At 34.1% G+C, this 17,937-nt stretch overlaps 1 protein-coding gene across 7 annotated transcripts in view; it reads left to right on the top strand.

Annotated features, from left to right (window-relative positions):
- NDEL1 (nudE neurodevelopment protein 1 like 1) overlaps window positions 1-17,937 on the top strand; it is a 97,112-nt gene that overhangs the window by 34,726 nt on the left and 44,449 nt on the right. For all 7 annotated transcript variants that reach the window (XR_007953414.1, XM_051995714.1, XM_051995710.1 and 4 more), the window contains 3 exons: window positions 5,480-5,577; window positions 13,077-13,230; window positions 14,747-14,895. Coding sequence is in view for 6 of the 7 variants with exons in the window: in XM_051995714.1 (XP_051851674.1) it covers window positions 5,480-5,577; window positions 13,077-13,230; window positions 14,747-14,895 (401 nt within the window). In the remaining variant the exon portion in view is untranslated. The remainder of the gene's footprint in view (window positions 1-5,479; window positions 5,578-13,076; window positions 13,231-14,746; window positions 14,896-17,937) is intronic.

The following is a 17,937-nucleotide window of genomic DNA, read 5'->3' as shown; positions in this document are numbered from 1 at the left end:
ACATACCATGTGTTGATTTATATTCAGTCTCCTTAGATCTTTTTCTGGATGCAGATGGCATTTTTTGTCTAAAATCTTTTGGAATTGCTTTGGATTACTGAACCACTTAGAGGAACCAAGCCTTTCACAGTTGATCACAGCGGTTCTGCTCATTTTACTCGGCATTAGTTCATGTAAATCTTTCCAGGCCTGTCTATAATCAGCTTGTTCGTCATTTTTTATGTAACAGTAATATTCCATTACCTTCATGTACCACAACTTGTTCAGCTAGTCCTCAATTGATGAGTATCCGCTCCTTTTCCAATTCTTTGTTACCACAAAAAGAGTTGCTATAAGCATTTTTTGTACATTGGGTCCTTTTCCCTTCTTTATGATTTTCTTGAGATACAGACACTGGACTGGCATTGCACAGTGGTATGCACAGTTTTATAGCCCTTTACATAGTTCCAGATTGCTCTCCAGAATGGTTGGATCATTTCACAATTCCATCAACAATGCATTAGTGTTCCAGTTTTTCCACATCCCCTCTAACTTTTATCATTATTTCGTGTCATCTTAGCCTGAGAGGTGGTATCTCAGAACTGTTTCAGTTTGCTCTAATCAATAGTCATTTAGGATACTTTAATTTCATCAACTGAAAATTCTCTGTTCATATCCTCTGATCATTTTATCAATTGGAGAACTTTTTTTTTAATCATTTTCATTTAAAATATCACTTATCTAAATTCATCTCTTATGACAAAAAAAAAAAAATCCCAGCACTTCAGCAAAGCAGTTCAACAAAAATAACCTAAACCTGGTTATCGACCTAAACTAATAGTATACATAGTGTTGTACACCTATACCATCCCCTCAAAGTTAGGGAAAGAAATAATTTTTTCATATATTTGTTTTAGGCTGTTATACATTTGGACATATTATTAACAACAGTAATGATAACACTTTTTAAGAATTTTATTTTCAGTTCCAAATTCTCTCCTTCTTTCCCTCTACTTATTGAAAAGAAAGAAGAATAAAACGCATAATACATTTATGATCAGGTCATTATAATTAGTCTTTTATTGTGGTGGTTTTTTGGAAAGTTAAGTTGGGGTTGTTGGGGTTAAGTGGCTTGCTCCAGGGTCATACAGTTAATAAGTGTCTGAGGTTAGATTTGAAATCAGGTCTTTCTGACTCCAGGGTTGATGCTCTATCAGCTGCCTTTAGATAGTAGTGATGGTGATGGTCTTTCATTTTCATTTTTGTAGTCATTATATATATATGTTATTTTTCTTTTCAATTTGCACTAATTCTTATGTTTTCCTCTGTTTCTCTGAACTTTTCATATTCATTCTTTATGGAGCAATAAAACTTTATGCATTCATGTCCCAGGTGTTTAGTCCCTATTCAGCAAAACATCTGTTTTGTTTCCAGTTCTTTTTTACTACAAAATATGTTGTGAAAATTTTTGCTTTTGATTTTCTTGGGGTATATACTTAACAAAATGGTATTGATATTTTAGTCACTTTTTTAGCATAATGCTAAATTTCTAGAATATTTTAAGACTATCATGAATTATTTTAAAATATTCTTTAGATTTTGAGGCAAGACTATTGTTCAGACTTTCTCAAAAGTACATAGGACATCTAAATTTTTTAGAGTCTAAATGGTTCTTAAGAATGGACTCTTTCTTCCAGCATACCTAGTTTTTCTGAGTAACTAAATCTAAGTAAATGGCCTGTGCTTCATAATTTTGTATGTGTTATATTCTAATTTCTTCAATTATAACTTACCTTCTTTCCTTGTTATATTTAGCTTGCAGCATTTTTTCATTAATGGGTACAAGTTTAATGTGTTAAGGAGAATTGAATCATGGGTTCTCTCTTGTATGGGTCCATAAAATCATAGAATTAGAGCTGAAAAGAAACCTGAAAAGTTTTTTTCAGTTAGATTGGTAGAAAAAGCTGTACCTGAGATTCTTTCCTCTCCCCTCTCATTTTCCTCTCTCACTCTTCCTTTTCACTCTTCAGTCCTTTGGCTTCCAACTCATCTCTGAATTGAAAACTTTCTTTTTAGAGTTATCAGATGTTTTAATTACCAAAGAGCTCTCTTCTCAGTCCTCAGCCTTCCCTACACGTCCATACATTTGACACTGTTGGCTACTCTTTCTTTTTGGTCTTTGTGCTACTCTTTTAACTTCTCTTTGACTGGTTCATCATCCATGTGATGCACTCAAACAGTGGGTTTTGAAGTCAGGTCGTTCTAACCTTTTTAAAAACAAGTAAACTCTTCCTCTTTTGCAGCACTCCATTTTCTATCTCTGCTTTTGTATTGGCTATCTCCCATGTTGGATGGCACTTCTTTCTCATAGTAGCCTCTTAAAATATACTTGGTTTCCTTCAAAATTAAACTTAACTGACACCTTCTACATGAAGCTTTCCTCATACTCCTCTGTCTATTAATATTTGCCCCTTTCCTCTCATTATCTAGATACATATATCTAAAGAACACATTTTCTCCCTAATAGAATACAAGGAGGGTAAAGTGTGTTTCTTTTTTGTCTTTATGTCTGTCATAGCGCCTGCCGTATAGTAGATATTAATAACTAACTTATTCATTGTCATGGTTTTATAGGGACTTCATTTTTATGAAAATTATTTCTATCAAAGGATATGAACAGACAATTTTCAGAGGATGAAATTGAAACTATTACCACTCATATGAAAGAGTGTTCCAAATCATTATTGATCAGAGAAATGCAAATTAAGACAACTCTGAGATACCACTACACACCTGTCAGATTGGCTAAGATGACAGGAAAAAATAATGATGAATGTTGGAGGGGATGCGGGAAAACTGGGACACTAATGCATTGTTGGTGGAGTTGTGAAAGAATCCAACCATTCTGGAGAGCAATCTGGAATTATGCCCAAAAAATTATCAAATTGTGCATAACCTTTGATCCAGCAGTGTTTCTATTGGGCTTATATCCCAAAGAAATACTAAAGAAGGGAAAGGGACCTGTATGTGCCAAAATGTTTGTAGCAGCCCTATTTGTAGTGGCTAGAAACTGGAAAATGAATGGATGCCCATCAATTGGAGAATGGCTGGGTAAATTGTGGTATATGAATGTTATGGAATATTATTGTTCTGTAAGAAATGACCAGCAGGATGAATACAGAGAGGACTGGCGAGACTTACATGAACTGATGCTAAGTGAAATGAGCAGAACCAGGAGATCATTATACACTTCGACAACGATATTGTATGAGACATATTTTGAATGGAAGGGGATTTCTTTGACAAAGAGACCTAACTAAGTTTCAATTGATAAATGACGGACATAAGCAGCTACACCCAAAGAAAGAACACTGGGAAACGAATGTGAACTATCTGCATTTTTGTTTTTCTACCCGGGTTATTTATACCTTCTGAATCCAATTCTCCCTATGCAACAAGAGAACTGTTCGGTTCTGCAAACATATATTGTATCTAGGATATACTGCAACATATCCAACATATAAAGGACTGCTTGCCATCTAGGGGAGGGGAGGGGGAGGAAGGGAAAAAAAAAATTGGAACAAAAACGAGTGTCAATATAAAGTAATTATTAAATAAAAATAAAAAAAAAATTATTTCTAAATCTGTTTCTCCAGTTCTTATCTCTTACCTAAGCCCGGGCCCATATCTCCAACTGCCCTTTAGAATTGTTGCCTTTGTATGTTTTGGTATTCCCTCCAAGACTCGCCAGAACTTATCTTCCCTTCCAAATAATTTACTCTCCTAAGTTCCCTATGCTGCTGTTCTCTTGTTCTCCAAGTTTGAAATTTTGAATAATCCTTTACTTCTTTCTCCTTTATCCCTTATGTTCAGGCAGCTAACCAGATCCTTTCAGATCTTCCTCTGAAATATCTCTTGGACATACCTTTAACATTGTGTTTCTCTGATTCAGGCCTTTAATATTTAATGTTTTTATTATTGCAACAGTATAAAACATTGGTGAGAAACTGCCTTTATTTATTGATTATTTATTTCATAATAATGAAAGTTTGCCATGAAAATAATTTTCATGTAGGTAAAAGAGGAGATTGTTTATTTCAAACAGAATATTAAAGAACCAAGTAATTGATTTGAAAGGTATAATTGAAAAGAGATGTGGAAGTATCAGGAACATCTGAGCTTAAATTCCCCTTATGTCACTTATTAAATATGTAACCATTTGTTAATACTTATAATATCTATTAGGCAGGCCTCATAAGAGATCAAAAGAATAAGACACTGTAGCCTTTAAAAGATTATCTACTTCAACTCTTATTGTTTCCTAGGAAATTAATTGTTCAGTTGTTAGAAAGGATAACAAGACAAAGTTAAATTGAGTGTATTTTAGAAAGTTCAATTTAATTTTTGAATTGGTAAGTCCTCTTTAGATTTCTTCAGTGTGCCTTTGTTACCTAAACTGCCATTAAATTTGTCTTCATTTTCTGAATTAGTTTTCATTAATGATTTGCCTATTGTAGGTTAATTTGTGTCTTAACACTAAGACTGTGCTTCCAGCATTGATTGACTTGATTGGGAAAATATAATTTTCTAGAAGTACATATTTTAAGAATATATAATATTCCAGAAGTATAAATTTTTGAGGCCCAGATTAGGCTCAGCCAAGTCAATGACTACATTTTTTCTTTCTGTCTTACCTATCAGATACTCCCCTGAGGTAAAGAATACCTTGGTTCAAGTCCTGCCTCTGATACATATTGCTAGTGTGACCATGGGCTCAAGTTACTTAACTTCAATGACCCAGTCACCCTTTATAATTCTATGTTACAGAAATGTTGCTGATCCACATTGGTGGTAAGAGAACTAATGTTGAGTTCCCAACACAATGCAATTGTAAGTTACCGAGAAAAAAAAAGAGAGAAAGAGCGCTTGTTCAAAACCAGCTTTTTTAAAGTAAAGAGAAGGCTATGTGGAGGAGTGCATTGTGAAGTGTAGACATATATTTTACTGCAAATAATTTCTGGAGTTCTAGAAGTAAAATCCGAAGAGGCAGTAAACTATCGTTGAGTGGCATATAGTTTCAGAACCAAGTACTCTTCAAGGAGTTCCTTGCTATTCTAGTAGGAGTTATCATGCTACCTCTGATCCAAGAAGCAATAGTTTCTGGGGTCCTTGTTCCCATCTCAGTATGATGCTGTGGAGTCTATATATTTTTTTTACAATCTGTTAACTACAATTAAAAGGACTTCATGTGCCTTGTTTTATGACTATTATTGATCTTGTTGGTATCTGAATAGCACTAGGTAGATGAAATCAAAGTTAAAAATAGATGACTCAACCTAAAGAAATAACAATTTCACTTGCCTAGAATCTTTGATATTCAATTTTCCCTGAGCATGAGTTGTTCCATTCTAAAATTTATTTTTAAAATGTATTTGTTTACATGATTCCTATTTCTCATGTCCAATTCTTAAAAATTGTTTTTAATTCATTGTCTTTACAGACTATTTTGATCATGGATGGTGAGGAAATACCAGACTTTTCAAGTTTAAAAGAGGAAACTGCTTATTGGAAGGAACTTTCCTTGAAATATAAACAAAGGTAAATGTTGAAAAGAGTCATGGGGAGAAGTACAACAATTAGGATATTCGCCTAAGTTCTGTTTTTTACTGTTATTTTCAAACAGCATGTTCTAAAGTTAAATTTCCAGAGTTAAGAAGGGGAAGAGTGTCATGGTCTATGTTATATAGAAACATAATTTTTTAAGTTGGATGATTGTATTATTTGTGGGATGCTTGTATTATTTTGATTTCACTATTATTTATATGACCTTGGACAAGTCTGTTAATCTGGGCTCAGTTTCCTTATATGTAAAATAAATCTGTGATGTATTATTATTATTATTAATATTATAGCTTTTTGTTTACAAAACATACGCATGAGTGATTTTTCAAAATTGACCCTTACAAAACTTTCTGTTCCCACTTTTCCCCTCCTTCCCCTCACCCCCTCCCCTAGATGGCAGGTAATCCAATATATATTAAATATGTTAAAGTATATGTTAAATACAATATATGTATACATATTTATACAGTTATCTTGCTGCACAAGAGAAATTGAATCTAGAAAGAAGGTAAAGAAACCTGACAAAGAAAACAAAAATGCAAGCAAACAATAACAAAAAGAGTGGAAAATGCTATATTGTGGTCCACATTCATTTCCCAGAGTTCTCTCTCTGGGTTTAGCTGATTCTCTTCATTATTGAACAATTGGAACTGGTTTGAATCATCTCATTGTTGAAGAGAGCCACATCCATTAGAATTGATCATCATATAGTACTGTTGTTGAAGTATATAATGATCTGCTGGTTCTGCTTATTTCATTTAGCATCATTTATATAAAACTCTCCATTCCTCTCTGAAATCATCCTGCTGGTCATTTCTTACAGAACAGTAATATTCCATAACATTCATATACCACAATTTATTCAGCCATTCTCTAATTGATGGGCATCCATTCAATTTCCAGTTTCTAGCCACTACAAAAATGCCTCCCACACATTTTTGCACAAAATGATCCCTTTCCCTTCTTTAAGATCTCTTTGGAATATAAGCCCAGTAGTAACACTTCTGGATCAAAGGGTATGCACAGTTTGATAACTTTTTGAGCATAGTTGTTCTGCAGAATGATTAGATTTGTTCATAATTCCATCAACAATGTATCAGTGTCCCAGTTTTTCCAAATCCCCTCCATTATTCATCATTATCATTAATTATCCCCTCCATTATTCATCATTATCTTTTCCTGTCATCTTAGCCAATCTGAGAGGTGTGTAGTGGTATCTCTTAAGACTCTTAAAGAGTTATCTTAATTGGCATTTCTTTGATCAATAATGATTTGGAGCACCTTTTCGAATGACTAGAAATAGTTTCAATTTCTTCATCTGAAAATTATCTGTTCATATCCTTTGACCATTTATCCAGTTGGAGAATGGATTGAACTATTATAAATTTGAATCAGTTGTCTATATATTTTGGAAATGAGGCCTTTATTAGAACCTTTGACTGTAAAACTGTTTTCCCAGTTCTAATTTTGTCTGCATTAGTTTTGTTTGTACAAAAATTTTTTAACTTAATATAATCAAAATTTTCTATTTTGTGATCAATAATGATCTCTAGTTCTTTGGTCACAAATTCCTTCCTCCTCCATAGATATTGAGAAGTAAAACTATCCTATGTTCTTCTAATTTATTTATAATCTTATTTTATATGTCTAGATTATGAACCCATTTTGACTTATCTTGTTGTAAGTTAAGTGTAGGTCAATGCCTAGTTTCTGTCATTTTAGTTTCCAATTTTCCCAGCAGTTTTTATCAAATAGTGAATTCTTATCGCAAAACTGGGGTCTTTGGGTTTGTCAAACACTAGATTGCTATAGTTATTGACTATTTTGTCCTGTTAATCTAACCTATTCCACTGATCAACTAATCTATTTCTTAGCCAATACCAAATACAAAGTTTTGATGACCACTGGCTTTATAATATAGTTTTAGATCTGGTACAGCTAGGCCACCTTTATTTGATTTTTTTTTTTTTTTTCATTAATTCCCTTGAAATTCTTGAACTTTTGTTCTTCCAGATGAATTTTGTTGTTATTTTCTCTAGGTCAGTAAAATAGTTTCTTGGGATAAATCTTTTTTATTTTGTGAATGATAGTAATAAAGATTATATTAAACTTGGTTGAAAAAGCACTATTTGTAGTTCTACAATTTTTGAGCCTTCTTGCCTGTTCTCATTTGTTGAATGAATACTGAATAATGGACATGGCTATATATTTATATATTTTTTCTTTTATTTTTGATATATTTTAATATATTGATATATTTTGTTTTGACACAGCAGACATATCTTAATTATCCAAACAGACTTTCATACAAGCTACTCTTTCTTGAAGTTGAGTAAAATCTCCTAATGAAGTGACTACAACTTTCTACTTTTTTAGCTTATAGATTTGTTAACAGACAGGAATAATGTATACTTTACCTTTGAAAGTTTGGTTCCAGCAATATCCATTTTAATTGCTGTGAATTTTGTTGTCTTTATGTTGTTATAATCTTTGCATTTATTATTTCTTTTAGCTCTGCTTTATCTTATATAAGTCTGCTCATGTTTCTCTCATATCTACCCCTCCTTTTAGTACCACAATGTTCCATTGCATCCTTATACCACTTCATCTTTCTGGATTTACCTTTTAGGTTTCTTTTAACCCATATGTTTTTTTTTTTTAATAGTATTTGGAGTTTTCTTCTGCTGACTCATTCCTTGAATGGGATGGACATGTCCTGTTTGCCTCTTTCTCCTTTGTAGTATCTAGACTACAGAGGAGTATTGCAGTTTTGGATGAAGTAGATGGAACTAAGCTCCATCCATATTTAAAATCTCTTGTCTTTCTTCCCTTTCTGCAAAAAGACTAGAGTCTTAGACCATACTTTATAGCTCTCAGACTGATGAAGGAAGTGAGAGTTAAGGAGCTTTCTTTTTCAATGGCTTCAAAAAGAATATTAATTCCAGACATCTGGAATAGCCCCTGGAATCTTGAACTCTCCTTGAACAATGGAGACTGGCTCCTGTCTACTGTGACTGACCAGAAAAGAGCAGGGGGTTCCTGCTGGCTTCAGGTTCTGTTTCCTGTAAGTCAGGCTAGCTTTTCTTCGCTCCCCCATGGTTTGTCCTTGCTCAGAGTACCTGTAGACTTCGGTTTATCTTCTTGTATGTGCCTGTACTGAATGGAAGAACTTACTGTAATCTCTCTCTGATTTTCTTGATAGTTGTTTTTTTGGCAAATTTTTACATTTTTTTCCTCTGATGTTTATTAAGCAATCTAAGACTGGCCACAACTTTTCATATTGTCATCATAACTGGAAACCTATCTTCTCAAACTTATACAAATGGACTTTTAAATCTCTTTACAAAGGTATCAACAGCATCTTAATTGTTGAAATTCAGTGGCTTTTTCATGGTCATCATTCTGTTTAGCCTCTCTGTGGTTTTTGGCATTTATTGATCTCTACTTTTTCTTGGTGTTCTTATCTCCTTTTAGCCTTTGTGAAATTATTCTCTATTGGTCTTTGATTCTACTATCTGATTCATCTTCACCTTTGATTCTTTACTATCTCTTTCACACTCTGGTGATGTTTTCTTTTTTAATCTGTTTTGGTGATGTCATACATCATGCCTAACATTGGAAAAGACTCATCTCATGTGGATCCCTGCTATTTCCCCAGGATATTGGTCACTAGGCTGAATGCCAGAAGGACTGGAGCTTCAGAGACTAGGCCTGACACAGAACTGAATGTATAATTCAGATTACCTAGTGTCATGAAGGAGTATAGTTTAGTTCCGGAGTTCTCTTTTCACATGTATCATCATTTTAGTCAATTAATGTCTTTTCATATCTGCCTTTCTCTTCTGAATCTTTTCCCTTTTATTGATGGCAGTAATGAAAACACCACCTTTGAAATGTTTGGTTTCTTTCTCAAGGCTTTGAAATTTCTAGTAATACTTTCAGTGCTACATAAAAAGGATCTGGCAGTATCATTTGCTCCCATATGAATTACCAAAAGTGAATAGAATTTGGATTTCTAAACCTTAGTTTAAAGATAGAAATATAATACTAATCTATAATTATCTAATAAGAAATACTTTAAGCTGAAAAGGAGGGGAAAGGGGAAGAAAGCTTCCTATTATATAATTGTTAAACTTGGTATCTTAAAATATTCTAGCTAATTTAAGAAGAGTATAACAGTAGGGACACCTAGAAATCCATAGGAAAAAAATTCACCAAGGGAATCAGTAATTCATGACCTCAGATGCTAATACTAAAGTGTACAGAAAATGATAAATTAAGTACTTTAATGCAAAGAGGCAAATTTGACCTCTTTAGATATCACTGAAACTTGATTGGGATTAGTTCTGCACTTGGAATTTGGTTTTAGGAAGATGTCACAAGTGAAACTGGAGGAGGAAGGAACAGAGTTGCTTTGTTTAATTAAAAAAAAAAAACAACTTTTTTTTTTTTGTTTTGTTTTGTTTAATTTTGCTACTTCCACCCCATAGATCATTCTCCTTGGACTAGAAAACAGAGGCAAAATAGGAACTGAACATTGCTACTTTATCTCTGTTATTTTTTATAATAGTTCACTTTATATAGATAATAAACAAGAGTGTACCACTTTCCCCTTTCAATATTGTTTAAAACACAACCAAAAAACCCCTAACTCCTGATTATATCCTTGAGGATTTAAGTGAATAAAATAGAGAAGACAAATACTTTAAGTTTGTAATTAATAAAACTAGAAAAGCAACAAATTCTTAATCTCCAAACAAATATGAATGAGATTTTTGAAAAAGAAGGGCAAAATAAATAGAAGCGAAAATTTGTAGAAAATTTTGTTATTAAAATAGCTGATTTTGCTTTTAAAGACTAAGAAAATTGATTAAACTCTTAACTGATTTATTATTTTTTTTTAAAAGAGGGAAACCAAATCGACAAAAAAACTAAAAACAAAAATGAAAAGGATGAATTCACAACAAATAGGAGAAAGAAGGAATAAGCACTCTCTCTGTGCCTGCCAGTCACTCTCTCTCTTCCAACAGTCCTTACAGGAGGCAAGTGCTAATATTATCCTCATTTTACAGTTGAGGAAATTGTGTTAGTAGTTAAGTGATTTGGCTGGAGTCAGTATTTGAGTGGAGTAGGTGTTGAGGCCAAATTTAAGCAGAGGTCATTCTGTTCCATCCATTGTACCACCTAATTGCTTTTAGGTTAGGAGAAGAAATAATGAAAATCCCATGGAGCAAAATTAAAAGCTTAAGGAAATGGAATGGATCTTTGTAAAAACATGAAACACAGTCAATTCCAGAGTTCTTCAGAGAAACCTTGAGAGTGACCTTGTATTACTACTTCTATCTACCATGTGAGCAGTTACCATGTAAAAGAGGCCATTCTTTGTCTCAGTTTCTACCTAGCCTTAAATGGGTGAGGCCTTAGACAAATTGATACCTGTCAAAGATCTTAGCTTAAAAAGGCCAAGGTGTCCCATTGCATCCAGGCATACTGATTTGTATTTGATCACTGGACCCAGAAAGTTCTAGAGAGAAAGTGAGGCAGGTGATCTTGCACAGCCCTCCTTCCTTTATATTTAATTCACTTGAATGTCCCTGATGTTATGATCCTGTTCCGGAATGAAGGACAAACAAAAAAAAAGCTTACCATGTGTAAGTTCTCCATAAAACAGTCTTTTTAAGCAAATATATGTTTGGCACTTGTGCGCTCTGCAGTAGAGTCTGAATGTTTGTCAGTTTAGTTTAAAAAAAAAAAAAAAGGGCCTCATTGTCTGATATCTTATCTTGCCAGGTGATCTTCAGAATCTTCCTAAGACAATTCAAATGAAGTGATTCAATTTCCTAGTATGGCACTGGTATACTGTCCAGGTTTCAGAGGCATGCGACAGTGTGGTAGGCAGTCTAATATCTTTTCTTCCACACTTTCCAAACTTAAAAACACATGATTGTGTCTAAGGCAACTTAGAACGCTGGTTTACTGACCTTAATGCCCTTGTTCTTTCTAAGGGACATGATTTACTGTTGGGTAGAAACAATCTTCTAGGCATTTGTGCTCTTCTGCTGGACATGAGGTTGATTTTAAATAATGCTCTGTAAGTCACAGCCACCAAGCCTAAAGAAGCAGCATAGTACACTAGAAAGAATAAAATTGATCTTGAGTTAGAAGATCTGGGATCAAAGTTTTCTTGTGTTGCTTGCAGGAATAAGTAGCATTCACATTCTTTATTCCCACATATATTCTGGGAAACTAATTATTAGATTGTTTTGTAAAGCTTTTTCATCACAATTGGTTCAGTTTGTAGAATTCTGGAATACTCTTCTAAATCTGCCATTTTCCCTTTTTTGTTTTGTTTTATTACTTTATTTTTCCTACTTATCTGAGCTATTCTGATCCTCAAATTATACAGTTTCATTGAGATTTTGAATGTCTTTACTATGTTTTCATTTTTAATGTTATTTTTGAATTCTCTTATATTTCCTAGTCTTAGACACATTATTAATCTACAAGGGATTGATACAAATGTATAAGAACAAGAGCCATTTCCACAATAGATAAATAAATGGTCAGAGAACATCAACAGGCAATTGTAAAGTGGTGAAAGAAAGGAACTTTCTCATATATCTTCTTTAAGGGAAATTTCATTCTTTGCCATTTTACAACATTTTTTTTTTTTTTTTTAAATAGGGGAACTGGTGGGGCAGCTAGTTGGTGTAGTGGCTAGAGCACCAGCCCTGAAATCAGGAGGACCTGACCTGAGCTCAAATTTGACCTCAGACACTTAACACTTCCTATCTGTGTGATCCTGGGCAAATCCTTTAACTCAATTGCCTCAGCCAAAAAACAAAAAAATAGAGGAACTAGTGGCACTTCATGAGTGTGGAATATTGTCATATTCTGTCAGGTTCTATGTTCCACTCTTACCTTGGTGCAATAGATCTTTCTTGTTGACCTAAGTTGTCTTGGGCTAGAAAGTTGTTTTAACCTTTTCTTTTGTGTGTTCTATTGCTCCAGGATTCATTTTGAGGCCTTTTTTCAAGTTGTTTGGAGGACAATTTGAACAAATCCCTTTCTTTTTCTAAAGTTCTTCCCAATAATCACATTTCTTAGAAAGCCTTATAAAAACTCTGTGTTTAACAATCAGAGCTTTCTCCTACAGATTTGTCACCTTTTTTTTTGTTTTGAAGTTTGTACTGTAATTTCCTTCCTTGATTTCAGTTCAGCAGGTATATTTTTCAGTGAATGTGTTTTATTTTATTTTACAGATATTTCCAAGTAGTTTTCCATTAACTTCTTATCTTCACCAATTTCATTTCTTCCTTCACTCTCCTGGTGCTTGCTAAAATACATTGCACATACTAGTTACTTTATATGTTTGTTGAGTGTGTTTTGTTTTTTACTTGGATAAAGTTGTCCTCAAGGGCTTAAATCTTTGTAAAGCAACAGAATTTAAATCTTCCTTCTCTATTTTCCAATAGTTTTCGGGAGGCACAGGAAGAGCTGGTTGAATTCCAAGAAGGAAGCAGAGAATTAGAAGCAGAATTGGAGGCTCAGCTAGTCCAAGCTGAACAAAGAAATAGAGACTTACAAGCTGATAACCAAAGACTGAAATATGAAGTAGAAGCATTAAAGGTATTTGAAAGTCTCATAAGTCAAGTTTATATAGTTATTTAATTTTTTTATTTTTAGTGAGAAATATAAAATACTGTGATTATGGGCTTTTAAAACAGATTTCTAATCAGTAAATAAAAATAAAATTTTATTGCATTTATTTAGTAAGGTTCAGATAGATGGTGCAGTACATAGAGCTCCAAGCGTAGAGTTAGGAACTCCTGAGTTCAAATACAGCCTCAGACACTTACAGCTCTGTGATCCTGGGCAAGGCACTTCATCCTCTTTGCTTCAGTTTTATAATCTGAAAATGAGCTGGAGAAGGAAATGAGGCACATCATATCAGTATTTTTGCCAAGAAAATCCCAAATGAGATCATGAAAAGTGACAGAAACAACTGAACAACAATTTATTTAGTGCATTTATTATAATGCCTTAAAGCATTGTGCTTTTGAATTCTACTTTCATTCTATTTTATTAAGGTAAAAAATAAAGAATAATTACAGCAAAAGATAAGAAGAAAGGAGAAAAAGACTAAGAGCAAAAGAAAAACTACAATTGGATCAATGTAGAGAGCTCCATTCACTAAGAAAGTGCAAGCTAAGTCTGACATTGTGGTTGAAATTAGAGTTGTTTATCTGTAGAATCATATATGAACAAGCTGGAAGGGCCTCCTATTTAACCTTCTCATTTGACAGATACAGAAACTTGTCCAGGGTTACACAGCTATTAAATGACATAGGCAGGAATTGAATGTAGGTCTTCTTACCTGTGAGCCATATAAGACTTATATACATTGCCTCTCTAATAGAGCATGGAGAAAGAAACTGAAAATTGATTTTTAAAATGGTTTTCCTCCCCATGGGGTTATTGAAGATTTATGTATTAAATTTTTAAGAAGCAGCATGATTTATTGAATAAATGAATGCCCTTAGAATTAAGAAGAACTGAGCCCATTCTTGTTGCTGAGACGTAATAGCTGTGCGAGTAGGGGCAGTGCTCCTAGGTAGCTTTCTGAAAATATAAATTATAGATAACATTGGTTGAGTGTATCACATCATGAGTTCTATATACTAATGAAATCTAAGGTCTGAACTAAAACCAAAACAATCTGAAATATTTCATAGATTAGAAATTTTTTTTTTTGAGGTTTATTTTTGTTTTGGAGGTAAGTTTCAATTTCCTAATTATACCTATAAGTCTTGATTATAGAATTATTCTTGAGACTCATATTCAGAGTCAGCCTATAGATTGAATCTGTATAAAATTTTTAATCAGTCATCTATAGTTACTGTCATTTAAGAATTTGTCAGTATCCTAAGTTTTTAAGGCAATGGAATCACATTATTTGACTTTGACACTTCAGAGAGCTCATTCTCAGGCTTCTTTTTTGGGTGGGTATCAGGACAATGATGGCAACGTCAGTAAATCTAATTTTCTTGATATTACATATGTCAAGTTAGAATTTATATTTAATTTTTTATGAATCAGTGCATCTAAAATGTATATATGATTTCTTCTTTACTCTTACTTTTAGGAGAAACTAGAACATCAGTATGCACAGAGTTATAAACAGGTCTCTGTTTTGGAAGATGATTTGAGTCAGACACGAGCCATTAAAGAACAATTACATAAATACGTAAGAGAGCTGGAGCAGGCCAATGATGACTTGGAGCGAGCAAAAAGGTAGGTAATATGCAGTGTAATTTTTTTCACCCAAATATGGATATTGTAGGTAAAATCTTAACCTGTCATCTTTTTTTTTCTATGTCATCTAAAAAGAAGCTGCAGTATTTTCTCATTTAACTTAATAAAATCCAACAATCTGTGGATAGTAAAAAAAAAAAAAGAAAGAAACCCTACCATAGACATAGCTGTGAAAAGTACTTGATTTAGTTATTATTTTTTTTTAAATAGCATAACCTTTTATATTCAGATCACATAGTCATTTTCAGTTTCTTGTGGTATATGGTATAAAGTATTGATTTCAACCTAATTTCTACTTGATTAGGGAATTTTTTCCTAAATAACATATTTTGGTTTATCACAACCTGGTCTGGTTAGTAAATTCATTTCTGATTTTTTTTTAAAGGAAGGATTAAACATTTTTAGAGAAAAGGAAGAAAAATGGATATTAAATTCCCCATTATTCATGCAAAAAAATCCACTTTTGCATTTTATTCAGGAGAGACAACTTTTGAGTTGAGAAGTCAATTAGGTGAAGGGAAAAAGCCAAGGAAATATACCAACCCTAAGAGTTGTAACTCAGCCAATTTTCAGAAGTGGATTGGGTAAGAGAGGCTCTCGTTCAGTTTGGACAATTTTTCTAGCATTTCTATTAGCAGGGAAAAACTAGGTCTCATCTCAATATTGAAGGCCCAATAAACTGATGAGATGTCACTGATTTCTTTCTTCAAGCTGTTTTATGCCAGGATTACTTAATACATTCCCTGATTCCATTCTGCAGATGAAGGTCTCTGCAGCTTGGGTCCTAAAAGACCAGTCTCTTGCTTGTAGTGCAAAGTAAACCATCCCAAAGGCACAAACATCAACTCTGCTAGAAAAAGTTCCCAGAGGTCTGCACCCACATAATTTCTGGGTCCAGATAGCATCATTATTTATGTGGCATCTTCCTAGCTGCCCTCCTGTCCCTTACCAAAGATCCTAAATAGCCTGAAGTTTATTATGATCATTTTGCTATTGTCAGAGATGGTATTCTTGAACTTCAGATCTTTGTGTACAGTGCCCTTGGTGTATAGATGATTCATGCTTTTTATAATTTTCTGACCCCTCTGTGTGATTTTGTTTATCCAGGCTTATCTTGGGGATCCCTCACAAATGAATGAAGCATCTGTCCTTTATAGAAACTGGTGAGGATGGTGAGGATGTTTAGGAATTCATGCATATTCCCATGAAGAGTTTGGTGTTTTTGTGCCAGTCTGCTGGTTAATTTATCATCTCCTTTTAAAACAGCTGAGATGGTCGTGGTTCTTGTCATCGGTGTCCAGAAGACAGATTATCACCCCTTTATGCTCTGCCCTAATAGACTTACCTCCACTATCCCTGCCCAGCAGCAGATTGTGCCACCCCAGCCCCAGTCTTGCTGATTTTGTGAGAGATTTTCCCTTGCCACAGCTTCTAGGAGTTGGAATGTCCATCTCATCTTTGTCATCTTCTAGTTCTGATTTGCTTGCATCCAGTTCTTTTGCCTTTGCTTCATAGTTCTCAACCTCGGTGGCTATCAGTTGGCATTGACTTGTATCTCTTCAGAGTGGAAACATTTGGGAAATTAAACCTGCTGGACTATGGGAAGATGTTTGGTAGTGGTTTTGTACCGAGGGGTGGGCATGAGGAGATGATAGAGAGCAGTGAGGTGATTCATGACTCGGGGATGTTCCTTCTTTGTCAGGGCTTTGGGGAAGGTCATGCAATGGGGTTCTATTGATCTCTCCACTGGATTATTGTCTAAAAACACAAGTTTTGTCCTCTGTAGTTTAGCTAATGGTAGGAACAATATTCTACAAACAGGAGCTTTCTTTGTGTTTCTTATGACACTTTAATTGGCAGTTCTTCCACTTCTCCCCAAACATGATAGTTTACTGCCACATATGACACATCTGGTTCAGCCAAGACTTTGTAGTGAACCTGTGGGTCATTGAGAGTCTCTTAGTACCCTCTGTAAGGATCCATGGGGGAGATCAAAATTGATAGAAGTTACCTTGTTTCAATTTGGGACTCAATGGCGTTTACTCTTGTTAAGAGTCAAGAAATTGGTCAGCACCAGAAAAAGTTTGTGGCTGGGTAGGGGTGGCAAATTCTGAACCAGGGGAAAGAATACTTCAAATCACTGATAGCAAGAAAAATGTCAATCAAAACTGTTCTGAGGAAAAGTGATATAAAAATATAATTTTTTTTATCATTTATTTTTAAATGAACTTAATAAGTATTGCAGGTTAAGTTCCTAAAATGATTACATTCTCATTAGATGTTATTTTGTCAAGAATTCTTCTACTACTTTTTCCACTGCACTTATATGCTTACTAATTATTAGATTTTCTGTTTGCAAATCTGAGGGAAAAGGTTAGTGTGAAGGTTTATCCCCTGGGTTTTTTTCTAGTGCTTGGTAACTGTGATTATTTCTACTTGTTAAGACAAAAACAGCCATGGCATACAATAAGAAGGCACCAAATCCACAAAATAATTTCTCCAACCTAAACTCAGACTTGGATTTTTTTGTGTGTGATTGGTTCCCTCATGTGATGAAATAAACTTCATTGGGAGCACAAACCAAATAGGCCTTCCATTTAGATTCAATTGTGTTGTTCAGGTAAACCAGCCTATGACTAATTAGACATAAATGAGACAGTGTGATTTAATGAAAAGAACCCTGGATTGATAGCACTTAATCTCTCTGGGTTCAGTTCTTCATCTGTAAATGAGATAATTTGATTGGATAAACTCTGAGTTCCATTTCAGGTAGATTCTGTGATCCACTTCATAAAACTACTCACATTAACAGTGATTTCTCTACTTTCTAGTGAATTGTTGGAAATCTGAATCCATCTATACTTAGTTTCTGGTCCCTTTTTGAGGGCCGACTACATATGATCTATGGTTCTTTTTGGAATGGGTTCCTCTATTCTGAGAGCTTGTCAGTCCCATCCAGAATGGGAGTAGATATTATCTGAGCAGAAAAATGCCCTATCTCAAAGACAGAGCTATCTCTAA

The sequence above is a fragment of the Antechinus flavipes genome, chromosome 4, assembly GCF_016432865.1.
Source record: "Antechinus flavipes isolate AdamAnt ecotype Samford, QLD, Australia chromosome 4, AdamAnt_v2, whole genome shotgun sequence".
In the NCBI taxonomy this organism is placed as follows: Eukaryota; Metazoa; Chordata; class Mammalia; order Dasyuromorphia; family Dasyuridae; genus Antechinus; species Antechinus flavipes.
This window is presented reverse-complemented; position numbering and strand designations above follow the sequence as displayed.